Genomic DNA, 12,453 nt, shown 5'->3' with positions numbered 1-12,453 from the left:
CAGAGCTCATCTGTTTATTTTCAAGGCCCTTCAGGGAAATGTCCAATCTCGTTCAGGTGGGCTGAAGTTCGGTTTTATGTAAGACTTCTTTCTTCTTTTTTTTTTAACAAAGTGCACATTGACCTTTCAGTGTGCGGCACCCTGGGAGAGGAAAGAATGCAAGCCTCTCTGCTGGGAGACAAGGGAGAGACCTACCACTGGAAAGCACAGAAGCGGCCGGTGAAAAGCTCTGCATGTCTCTGCAAGTGCTAATGCAACTCATGCACTGCACTGCATTCATATTCAACCTTTGTGTTTCTGTCATGAGTTGTGCTATTGCTATTACGTTGTGCAAAGCACTGATACATAGTGTTCCCACAAATACCTTACCGCCATTGATCATTTTAATAAAAAAAGCATTTATTTCAAAGTTTTTGCTTCTTAGATTGAAGCACATAATAAAGCAACAGTACAATGTTGATAAAATATAAGTGTGATGCTGTAATATTTTCCTTACATGTTGAAATACTGATATTTTTGTATGTATACTAAAATAAGAACTTTTAAAATTGTACAAATAGTTACCATACAATCGACATAGAAATTAGCCATTTCTCACTGCAACAAGACAGACTGCTAATTTCTCACCAAGGAGGATAACATAAGCCATTAAAGAGAATGAGAAATTAAGAAAACAGAAGAAAAAAATAAAAAAATAATAACAATAACGGTCATAATACAATTATATATATATATATATATATATATATATATATATATATATAAAGAAAGGAAAAAAAAGAAAGATTTACATAACCTGTTCGGTGTAAGATTGATCCTCAAGAGACATATTTTGCACATTGTACTGTACATACGTTATAAGGACTTTAGCTTGCTTTAGGATATAGCTTTCAAGTTACAAAAAAAAAAAAAGAAAAAAAGCACTGCGTTGCAAGAGTGTCCATTATTTAAGGCGATTTTTGAGATCACAGGTCTTTCTTTGTGTTTGTTCGTAGATGGAACTGGGCTTTTTTTCTTTTCCTTTTATTCTAGATGACAGAAACACCATTTTTTTGCGGGATCCATCTGCTTCCAAATGTGTGTGTGTATATATATATATATATATATATATATATATATATATATATATATATATATAAACAAAACAAAATAAAATAAATAAAAGGACCTGTTTGGACAATATCTCCAAAGACAATATGGAGGCGCTACAGAAGTTACAGAAGACTTAATTTGCTGACGTTCACTCCAGATTATTAATAAGGCAACTGTTTTTGTTTTTATTTCTTCGTGAGCTCGTTCACAGTATCAGCAAATCCATGACTCTCTGTGATCCACATCCATAACCTCAAACCTGTAAGAACCTACAAACATCAAAAGTGAAACGTAATGTTCTTCAGTTCTTAAACAACTTTGCCACGTTTCCTTATTTCATACACACTACAGTGACACGTCCACCACAGATGTGTCTTTAATCTTTTTTGTTGTTGTTTTTGGAAAAAAAATATAATAATAATAATAATAATAATAATAATAATAATAATAATAATAATAATAATAATAATAATAATATCTAAACTTCTGACTCCCCCACAGCACATTGTGAATATACCAATGACACTCCCAGCATATAGTATACTGCGCGTATACTTACAAAAAAACTAAAGTTTACTATAAAGTTAAAAACTCATGGAATACTTATAGTAAACTTCACAAAACACACAGTTAGTGGATGAGGGCTGGGTGGAAGGAGATGAAAAAGGACTTATTTGAGCAAATGTTAAGAGTTGTCATCAGCCGAGTCTTTGGTGCCGTAAAGATCGGCAAGTTTCTTGAAGCGCGGCCCCCAGCTTTGAAGGTAGTCGTAGTCCAGGTCTGAATCTGTGGTCACCGACTCCAAGGAACTCAGAGAGCCGGCGACAGAGCCTCTACCTTCATAACCGTAGATCTGAATGGAGTCATACGGGGGTGCTGTGGGGTCATTATCCGCGTCAGAAATCCGCGTTTTGATGAAATCATCCACGTCTACACTGTTGCCAATGGGCCTAGTGCACATCGGATATTGAAGCTCGGGCTTGATGTCCTTACGGGGCAGGAAGCCGTTGGCACCGTCTGGATTCTGTAAGGTGGCGATGTCAAATGCCTCTGTGTCCTCCTCGCCACCTCCCTCGTCATCATAGGTGATGATGTTCTCCCGAATGTCTTCCTCCTCAAATACGATCAAAGGCTCCTTTTTCTGGCGTCGCAGGGCCACAAACAGCACCACGATCGCTGTAGACATGAAAACAAATGTTAAGCCAATGCTAATAGCATCTGTCACTTATGTTGGAATCGCTATGCTGCTTCCCTACAAGTAATCACATCAGAAACTGTTTTCTTAAATGTAGTTGCTGGAAAGATTTGACTGTGAAGATAAAGTGTTCCCATTAAACGCAATGTTTTAATACGGCTCTTTGAGAAGTTTTGAGACAGCTAATATATTTTGGGAAATGATGAACTGTTATATTACAGCTCTTCCATATGACTTGACAAGCTTTACACATTAGACAAAATTAGAAATCCCTCGTAAGGTTACTAAATTTGTATGGTTTCCCAAATATGTATATGTTGCTGTCTGTTCAAAAATTGATCCTATTATTATTATTATTATTTATTTTTTACTTTTTTTATCGAAACATACAGTAACAACTCTTCAACCTAAATTCCAACATAAATATAATCTATTCATGTGATCTTCTATGTTCATTTTATACAGTCAAAGCATTTATGCATGTATTTAATTCAATCATTTGAACATTATTGGGGTGCCGGTAGTATGGCGATACGACGCAGCATTTCGTTCCTTCGAGGAACTAGGGTTACATTTGTAACCTTGGGATTTTCCTCTTCAGGAACTTGAGCTGCGTCGAACGCTTTGGGGAATGATGTGCCCACGCTGCCAGACTTCCAAACCCCTGCCTAGTGTGTATCCGAAGAGCACAGCTAAGGCGAGAGAACAGAAGAGCCAGGAGCAGCTCGCATATTTAGCCTGTAGAATCTGACAAATGTAGAGGGCGAGGACCATCCCACAGCGTTGCAGATGTCCAAGAGGGACACACCTGCTGAGAAGGCCTTAGAGTGAGCCTTGACTCCCAAAGGAGTGGGAAAACAAGAGGACTCATAGGATACGTTGATAGCCTCGACTATCCAACAATTTAGGGTCTGCTTAGAGGCAGGAAAACCCTTTTTAGGAGGACCATAGCAAACAAGCAATTGGTCAGATTTTCTCCACAGGGCAGCTCTGTGTCGGTCTTGTCAAAGGCGTTCCCCCAAAGCATTCGACGCAGCGTCTCGTTCCTTCGAGGAACTAGGGTTACATTCGTAACCTTGGGACATTCTCTGTAGAGCACCTGTTCTATAAATAATTTGCAAATATCGACATGCATCAGGTTCCTATGACATGTTTGAAGCAACCAACCAGGACCTCTATCATTTACACATGGTTGCTTTGCTTGTATATTCATATACAAATATAATTAGGCTTACCTAGTAGAATAACAATACAGGCCAAGATGGCAATCAGAGCTCCGGTGCTGAGCCCTGCAGAGAGGATGAAAGGTTCGACATTGCAGGAGAGGATGGTGTCTTTGCTGTCGCAGCTGCACACACGGATTATAAGAGTATTGGTGCTGCTCATCGGGGGTACACCATTGTCATTGATCTCAATGGGAAGGTGATACACATCCTGGGTCATTCTGCTGAAGCCCTTCCGGATCACAATGATGCTAGCGGTGCTATCTGTGGAAACAACAGAGGAACATTGATGGAATGTTTACTTCAGCTGATGAGGATTTTAGTAAAAACACAACAGAGTGGTTAATGTGCTGAATAGAATTACGGGAAAGTTTTCCATTCCCTGGAGTTCAGGTGCCATGAGAACTACCCACAGCCACCGGTGAGAGTCAATGAGGTGTGAATCAACCAATATTAAATTCATGTTTAATATTGAGAACATTTATCAGCTTTTGGAAGTGTAATCATAGTTAGAGTGGAGGGAGCGGTATTGGTTTTATTTGCAACTGGGAGAGATGGATCAGTGCCAGCGCATTTTGACTCAGCGCAAGGTCACGCTGAAGGCGTAGATGGAGTGAGTTCATTTAGGGGCCTGGGGTTTAGTCATTTTCACTCCCACTGGCACCACTTTCTTCAACCTTCAGTGACTCTGTCAGGGAAGGCCACTAATGATTTGGCTACAACGCTCATATAGCCTGACACCATGGACAGGATCAATCAATATAACGTCATCCATTATAATTCATATTCTGTCAGTGAGATTACCATGGGCTGTGTGAAGCCTGGATTTGCAACATTTGAACCCGAAAGAGCTTCTCTGGGTCCTTGTTCATGATGTTGTGCTTTTGGGGGACCATGAGCATGAGCGGGGGAGCATGAGTGGGTTGGCCATGATCACATGATACACTTCCAATAATCCTGAAGAAATCTTGGTTTTCATAAAATAACTAAGAAGCACAACAGTTTTTAACACTGATAATAATAGATGTTTCTTGAGCACCCAATCAGCATATTATAATTGATAATTCAAATAAATAATGAAATTGCTGGATGATAAATAATCCCTGCTATTAAATTCAGTTGGCACTCTGAAAACCTTGAAGCTCATAACCAGATCTGATGCATTTTTAAATTAAATATTACTAAACACATAATATTCCATACACTTAATATATAGAGTTCATAATCAGAAGGCCTTCATTACGTATGTCTTATAAGAGGAGCGCTGTCAGAGCCTCTGTGTGGAGAGTTGTGCATAATGGCGCTTCAGATAAATGGGTGGGCAAAGCTGTTGAAAACTGTATCCATTTGAAAGTCTCCGGATCCTGATAAAGCCAGTCAATCTTAGTAGCCTAATCTCTCTCCCTAATATTGTTGGCTTTTGAAATGGCCTGCTAAAAAGTGCTCATCTCCTTTCTCATTAAAGCAGACCAAATGGGAAAGACACTCATTTCTCTCTCTCTTTCACTCCGTCAACTTCATTGTTCACATCAGTCCGCTCTATTAACCAAGAAAAAAGCCTAAACAGAACTGTGATGGTAAACATTCACCCTTTAAAAAAACTATTAACATGGTTTACTCAGTCAGGCAACAATTATTGTGGAGTTACTGGAATCAGCTACAGATGCCTTTATTGGATTTCATGATATTTCCAATCTATTGGTGGTCAAAGAGAAATACAGCACAATCAGAAATAAGCCAATGGAAAACAGCAGCTCAGTCAATGATGTCAATTTGTAAGCCAAGCTGGAAAGCTATTTTGCCATGGGGTCCCTTCGGGTGTTTAGAATAGAAAAGGTTTTCGATTTTCGAGTAAAATAGGTCCATGGTAAAATATGGTTATGTTACATGGAGCTACAGTTGTCTGATTCTTTAAGCACATGTGAACCCACAACCTTGAGTTTTAGTGCTTATGTAGCAATGAAAAACTATTTAAGGTATGGCTGGTTGTTATTTATGTAAACGAAATGGGAAAATCTGAAGTAAAAAACAAAAACAAAAAAAAAACAATCAAACATTTCTGATCTGATGGCTTTGAAATGCTGATTATTTTCCAGGTTTTACAAGAAAAAAATTCAACAGCTCCATAGGTAGAACATAGATTAGTTTGTTGGCATATGTTAGACTACTATCATTATATTAACAGTCACACTAAGCATTCTAAAATAACACCAAAGCTCCTTGTAAGCAAAGTAAACACGGTTTCACAGTTTCTTTGAAGCATACATATTTCGGCTTGTAATATACCAAGAGCCACCACATAATAAGTTCATATACAAGCATCAAAATCAGCACCCAGTCACAACGACACTCTTTAGAGAGGCTCTTCAATTGCCTCTAAATTGAGGCTTCTTGTTTTCCATTGATTTACTCTCACATTACAGTAGGTGGGGCTCTCCTACATGGTCTTCAGACCTGTATCTACCTGTTTGAGGAAAGACTATTGGACTAAAGTATGTTGCTGAAGGTTTTCTGGTTCACACCAAGCAGGATGCTTGAGAAACAGATAGAAACAGGGCTGCCTACCAGCTGGGCCTCACCCACGTTTCGAATCCACAGATGGAGAAGCTCAAACGAGAGTGACGCCTCCATAATTAATAAGAGAGAAGGCTGATTTGAGTTTGCCCACCTCATCATGACCTAATTATCAACACTGCAGACACTCACTCCTACACATGGATAAACTCATTTGGTTTGGAAAGAGACTAAAATATTTTGTTTTCAATTGGCCGCGTTCCCTTAGGCAGTTTCCTTGGCTTGAAATAAGCAGTTCTTCGGTGCAAATGATTCTATTACGGAGTGTTTTGTGTGTCACACACCTCTGTTGTCCTTGACGGAGAAACTGTGGTTGTTAGCGACCTCAGGGGCCAGTCTGAAGTGGAAGTGCTGGCGGTGGGCCATTTCATCCTTATCCGTAGCACTAACTGTCTCAATGAGCTGTGGAGCAGAGAGTTCAAATCAGGTCATATTAAACTGGTTAAGATCACCAGGCCATGCCTCTAAATAAATGTATTCCTCTTTCATCTCTTTTTCTCTCTTTCTCTCTTTTTTTCTGTTACTCATTCAAACTTGCAACTGCCCAAAAAATGGAAAGTGAACATTGCATTGATTAAATTTAGACATCAATATGATGATGATTTGATGGAAGTTGTGACGGTTGTGATCTTTTAAGAAATAGCTAATTCATTAACAGTTTCTTGTGCTTATTTAAAGTCAAACATTTCTCAGACACAGGAATCAATTAAGTGACAATTAAGGTAACTAAGTGATAATAAGTTTCCAAGAAAATTTTTCTTCTGGATTATTTGATGAATAGAAAGTTCAAAAGAACAACATTTATTTGAAATAGCAATATCTGGTAATATTGTAGACAGCTTTATTGTAACTTTTGATGCACCTTTGCTGGATTAAAGTAATTAATAAATTCTTACTTATCCCAGATTCTGAATAGCAGTTTATGTACATATGCACTGATAACATAAACCCATTACAATACTTATATATGTATAAGTTTCATTCACGTTAAGAAATATTAATGAACCTTACTGTAAAGTGTTGATAATTATTTAACAAGTGCCAGTGGCATAGACAGGGGAGGGGCTGTGGGGGCACTGGCCCCCCAAAAACTGATTGGCCTAACCTTTTATGTGTCCGTCACTCAAAAAAAATAATTAACATAAAATCATATCTTTCAGCTTGCATTTGAATAATTAACAATTTTGCAAATCTTCTCAACAACCAGGACTGAGGATAGCGAGCTAATTACACTAACGTGTGAGCTAGTCAAAATTACATGTATTTGTATACATGTATTTAAAATACAAAATACTATTTTGTATTTAAATATCTTCGAAAAAAATCGAATGTATTTTACATTTAATAATTTAATCTGAGTAATTTAGTATTTTCAAAATACATAAGGTATCACGCTCCTCATTAGATTATTTCCTGCAGGGATGGGCTTATGTATTTGAAATACTATTTTGTATTTTAAATACCTTTGAAAAAAGTCTAATGTAATTTGTATTTAAATACCTTTAATCTTAGTGATTTTTTTGTTTTGTTTTTAGTATTTTTGTATACTTGTTGATATAGGAAATCAGCGGTCTAATAAAAAGGTTGATTGGCAAAAAAGTATTTGATGGATTTATGGATTGAAACTACTAAAATAATAAGATTAAATGTATTTAAACACAAAATACAAAATAGTATTTTGTATTCCAAATACATGTATTTGGTGGCATCCATTCAATACAATTTTGAATTAAAATTAAAATTTTCACAAAAAGTTATTATTGTAACTGTTTTATAATGCACTACAATACTGAGGTGCATATATTGCCACTTTTTGCAATAAGTAGTATAAATATAGTTTTAATATAGTGTAAATAGCTATTTGCATTTAGTTTAAAAAGCATATCACATAAAAAAGATGCTGCTATTTGCACTATAGTTTACAAATATGTTATTTTCTCTTAGTGTAAACATCATCTATCACTATTGAAACTTTTTTTAGTGCAAATAGGAGCCGGTGTTTTTTGGGTTTTTTACTAGCGAGTTGCAGTGCTCGATTTCCATGCTGTCTTTCAGTGTTAAGACAGACTATGTTCAATGTTAGCTCCTAAACCAAGATAATGCTAATAACAATGCTCTGAGGCTGAATGTACAAACACAAGCAAGGTTTTCCTAAAAAAAAAATTGTGTGTGTGTGTGTATGTGTCTTTTGTTTGTTTGGTGTTTTTATTTTTCTGATGACACACAACTGAAATTGCAAGCAAAATGGCGAATCAAATCATACAATGTATGTGATTAATCTTTAAAAAATAATGTTAAAAACCATATAGAATCAATAGAATTGCAGTCATTTATACATATTATAATGCATTTGCATATTATTATTAGAAATGTATATTTAATAAGTTTTTACTTTTAACTAGTTTCCTAGTCCTAGAATCGGACCTTAACATATAGTGTGACCAAATGCACAAAATAAGATCGGCCCCTTTGCAGTAACTGTGGCCCCTCTTGTGCCCACCAGTTGAAAAAATCATAGAATCATCCTCGATAAGTATTAAAAATAAATAAAATAAATAAAAACCTTGGTTGACTTACCTTTCCAGGGCTGGCATTCTCACAGACAAGCACTTCATTTTGAGCTGCGAATTCTGGAGCATTGTCATTCACATCTTTGACTTTGATATTGACTCGTACTTTTGCATCTTGGTGATGGCCACCTGGGACAACAACAGCATTTAAAAAGAGACTTAGATTTATCATTAATACAGTGTGCTGTAAAAAATAAAAATAATAATAATTAAAAAAAAAAAAATTAGGTAGCCCTTAGTGGAAGGATGTGAGTGACAAGACACAACCAGAATGGTAAAAGCAGCCCTGAAAAAGCCCGGAGTCCAATCTGAAATGATCAGGTTTACTGAATGCCTTGATTTTTTGCTTCCAGACACAAGCAGTGTTCCACATAACCAAAGGATATTTTTGATGCAGTCTTTAGATGTGACTTTTTGATGGTTGAAATAATCACAGACATTTTTCTGTGTCACATTTATCACACAGAAACTTTAGCTACAACCAGAAACAAACACTGACTGCCCCTCAAGGAAATCACATACACACAAAAATAAATATATAACATTTTAAGGCCAGTTACGCACTGATCACTGAACTGAGGCTATCATTTGAAGGTTGACAAGGTAATCTGTGGTTGTCTCTTCTGAAATCGTGCAGGAGGCCTGGCGACACTACAACCACATAAGAGCAGGGTGCAGAGAGAGCTGAAGAGCTCGGTGAGGGAAAAAAATACAACATGCAAGGCTACTCTGTTATTTAAAAGCCCAAAGAAAGAGATGAGTGACCTACCAATCTCTGTAGCGCTGACGGAGATGTTGTGCCAAGCTTGTGTTTCCCGATCTAAAGGCCTTGTGGTCTTAATAATGCCGTCTTCAGGATTAATGATGAAAAACTCTTCCAAGTCCGTGTAGCGTGGGATCATATATCTGGGATGATATATTAAAAAATAAAAAAAAATAAAAAATAAATTATGAATAATTTCTTTCTCAGGCTCTCTTTGAATCATATCTAATAAATCAAATTTCCCTGAACATTTTAATGACTGTCATCAGACAAAAAAAAAAAAAAAAAAAAAAATCGCCAAAGCAAAAGTAATCTGATTCTTTTTACGGGAAGTGGTTTGGTACCTGATTGGGTTGTTCATGATGTCGGTGTCTTTGGCATGCACGCGGCCGACCAGAGTGCCTGCTGGGGCGTTTTCCTCCACCTCAAAGTTATAGCCGGGAGCCATGAATGTCGGGGGCTCGTCTGCATCTTCTACTGAAATTTTCACAATGGTAGTATCTCTGTATGGACCCCAGGCAATGAAACGGGAGTCCACGTGTGGGTTGGAGGCTTCTACCTTCAGTGTGTATGATCGCTTGGTCTCAAAGTCCACAGTCTGAAAACAAGAGGTCAGAAAACTAATTAGTTATTCAATTTGATGGAAGCTGTCAATAGGAAAAAAAAAAAAAAATATGGTTACTTTCAGAAATCACTCAACATGTTTTAATATGACAATGACCCCTTTTGTAAATTGTTTCTGGACTGCATGGAGAACCAAAGGTGAATAAAATAAATAAATGAGTCTGAGCGAAAAAAATTAAAAAAAAGAAAAAAAAAATAGATTACCAATAAATCAACTGAAATGAAACAGAAAAATAAACACTGGAATACATCTAAAATAATAATAAAAAAAAAATAATAATAATAATAATGTGGGAAAAGTGTAAAAGAAGCAGACTAGAGGGCACTGTTGTTATACATTTTGGAAGGAGACCAAATCTACAAAGAAGCTGAAATGAGAAAGCATTCGAATATGCAGACATCATTCAGTTACAGAATCCAATTCTTTACAATTCTCAAAAGGCACAATTCTCATGAAATTTAGGCGCAAGCAAATAATGAAAAAAAGGAAAGAAAATGGTGCTCAAGCGGCCAGTCATTGGGTCCGCTCGTGTCCTCCTGCATTACCAGTTTTCACACATCCGACTGTTTTCTGATTAGCCTGTCTCACCCGTCACACCTCTCGGTCACAAATTACCAAGTGAGAATTACACATAAAGGGTACATTTCAACTCAAACACACACTCACACCTACACATGCCAGGTAGTTGTGTGTTGATTGGTTGAAAGTTGTTTTTCTTGCTTTTATTTTCTTTGGATCTTTTTAATGGAGCTGCCGACGCTGGAATCAAGTATGACCCAGCTGTTTCCTCCAGCAAGTCGAAAACTATTCTGTTTATCCTGACAACAGCAGTCCCCCTCTCTCTCTCTCCTACAACAATCCTTTATTTGGCACCTAATAACTCCCGACTCCAACCTAATCAGGAGCAGATAATATTCACAATAATGCTACGTCTCCTCTTAATATTCAGCCTGCGTCGCCTGCCTGCAGTTGAAACAGAATACTTGATTAAAACCCTGGCAATTCCGTCAGTAATTTCGACTTTAATTTTCAACATGCTTTGAAGAGCAAAAGGTGATGATTTCCCAAGAGGTGTATCAGCGAGGCATTGTGTTATTGAGTGAAGCAGTATTGCGTCAAGCTGATTGTTGTTGGCATGCCGTATTGTCTGTTCTCTCACCATTCTGCATGATTCATCCCCTCCTTATAACCTTCTCGGCTGAAAAAGCACTGCTGTGGCCACAGCATAAAAAAAAAAAAGAACGAAAAAAAAAGAAACGAGGCTGACAAAATCCCCCTTCAATCGTTTCCTGCATCATACACACCTCCTTTACACAAACAGCATTCACAATATGCTGATGCTTCACCGGATTACACAGCTCAAGCAGCAATAATTCTTACGTTTTCTTTTCTGCAGTATGCTTCCTTTCTAATAATCATTCTGCGGATGATCATTTGACATCTTGAGCTGTGGGGGTGAAGGGTAAAGTATCACCAGCAGGTGGCAGTGTTATGGCTGCAGACTGGGTCTCTTTGGCTCTCAGGCTAAAGCTGGTTAGTGGCTAGAAGGCTTCTCGGTGCAATGTGAGTTTTCTCTCGGCCACGGAAGGTGGGGGTACGGATGGGCAGCAGCCTAACTCGAATGGCTGTGTAATTGTCTGCATAATCCAGGCCCTCAGAGCAGGGGAGGAATAACCCGGGCAGCACGGCCCAGATGAGCTTCCCTCACATGGACAGAGAGAATCAGCCATGAAAGTCAATGCTCATCTCAGATATAATAGGAAAGGGATGGGCAATGTCACTGCAATTACAGAGTGAAAACGGTGAAAAATCACCCCAACTGCCCAGCAGTCTTGCACTTAGACTGCATATTTGAGCGTCCATGCAAATAGGAACACAAATGACCAAGCAAATAAGCTAAAATGCAAACAATTCCTCAAAAAGAGAAATCAAGATACTAAGAGGTGGACAGAGAAATTCAATATTCGAAACACCCCTCCCCTTTTGACAATTGCGCATATGTAACTAGAAGTTGCATTCACACATACATATTTGGCACTCTCACACACTTCACCTTCTTTAGTTTGATGACTGCCTCCTGGGTCTCCGAGTCCTTGGTGATCTCGAAAAGGTTCATGCCGTCTCCCTCTAAGATTCGATAATCCACCAGTCCGTTCTCTGCCAGATCGGGGTCTTTGGCCTTCAGTCGACCCACCTCCTCGCCAGGAACCTTGTCCTCTGAAACCGCCATGGCGTAAACACCTGTGAAGAAGAGTAATGAGTCCCGGGAGCTCTCAAGAAAAAAACAAAAAGGGGGTGGGCGGGTAATATGGTTTATAATATCTCTGAGTCACAGGCAAGAAAAATCATGATCACACTCCCCACTCGGGAATGGAAAGCCGGTTCGCTACATGATGCCGGTGCTACCTTCA

The 12,453-nt window shown here is 38.1% G+C and overlaps 1 protein-coding gene across 1 annotated transcript in view; it reads right to left on the bottom strand.

The window, feature by feature from the left end:
• Window positions 1–804: 804 nt before the first annotated feature.
• The window catches only part of LOC113051700 (cadherin-11-like), a 56,779-nt gene continuing 45,130 nt past the window's right edge, over window positions 805–12,453 (bottom strand). The window contains exons 6-12 of the mRNA XM_026215664.1: window positions 12,096–12,283; window positions 9,762–10,015; window positions 9,424–9,560; window positions 8,662–8,783; window positions 6,369–6,486; window positions 3,523–3,774; window positions 805–2,268 (exon numbers count right to left, since the gene is read on the bottom strand). Of these exons, the coding sequence (XP_026071449.1) occupies window positions 1,778–2,268; window positions 3,523–3,774; window positions 6,369–6,486; window positions 8,662–8,783; window positions 9,424–9,560; window positions 9,762–10,015; window positions 12,096–12,283 (1,562 nt within the window). The 3' untranslated portion in view covers window positions 805–1,777. The remainder of the gene's footprint in view (window positions 2,269–3,522; window positions 3,775–6,368; window positions 6,487–8,661; window positions 8,784–9,423; window positions 9,561–9,761; window positions 10,016–12,095; window positions 12,284–12,453) is intronic.

This window comes from Carassius auratus, chromosome 32 (genome assembly GCF_003368295.1).
Source record: "Carassius auratus strain Wakin chromosome 32, ASM336829v1, whole genome shotgun sequence".
NCBI classification, from domain to species: domain Eukaryota; kingdom Metazoa; phylum Chordata; class Actinopteri; order Cypriniformes; family Cyprinidae; genus Carassius; species Carassius auratus.
The sequence above is the reverse complement of the archived record's forward strand: the minus strand, read 5'-3'. Positions and strand labels throughout refer to the sequence as shown.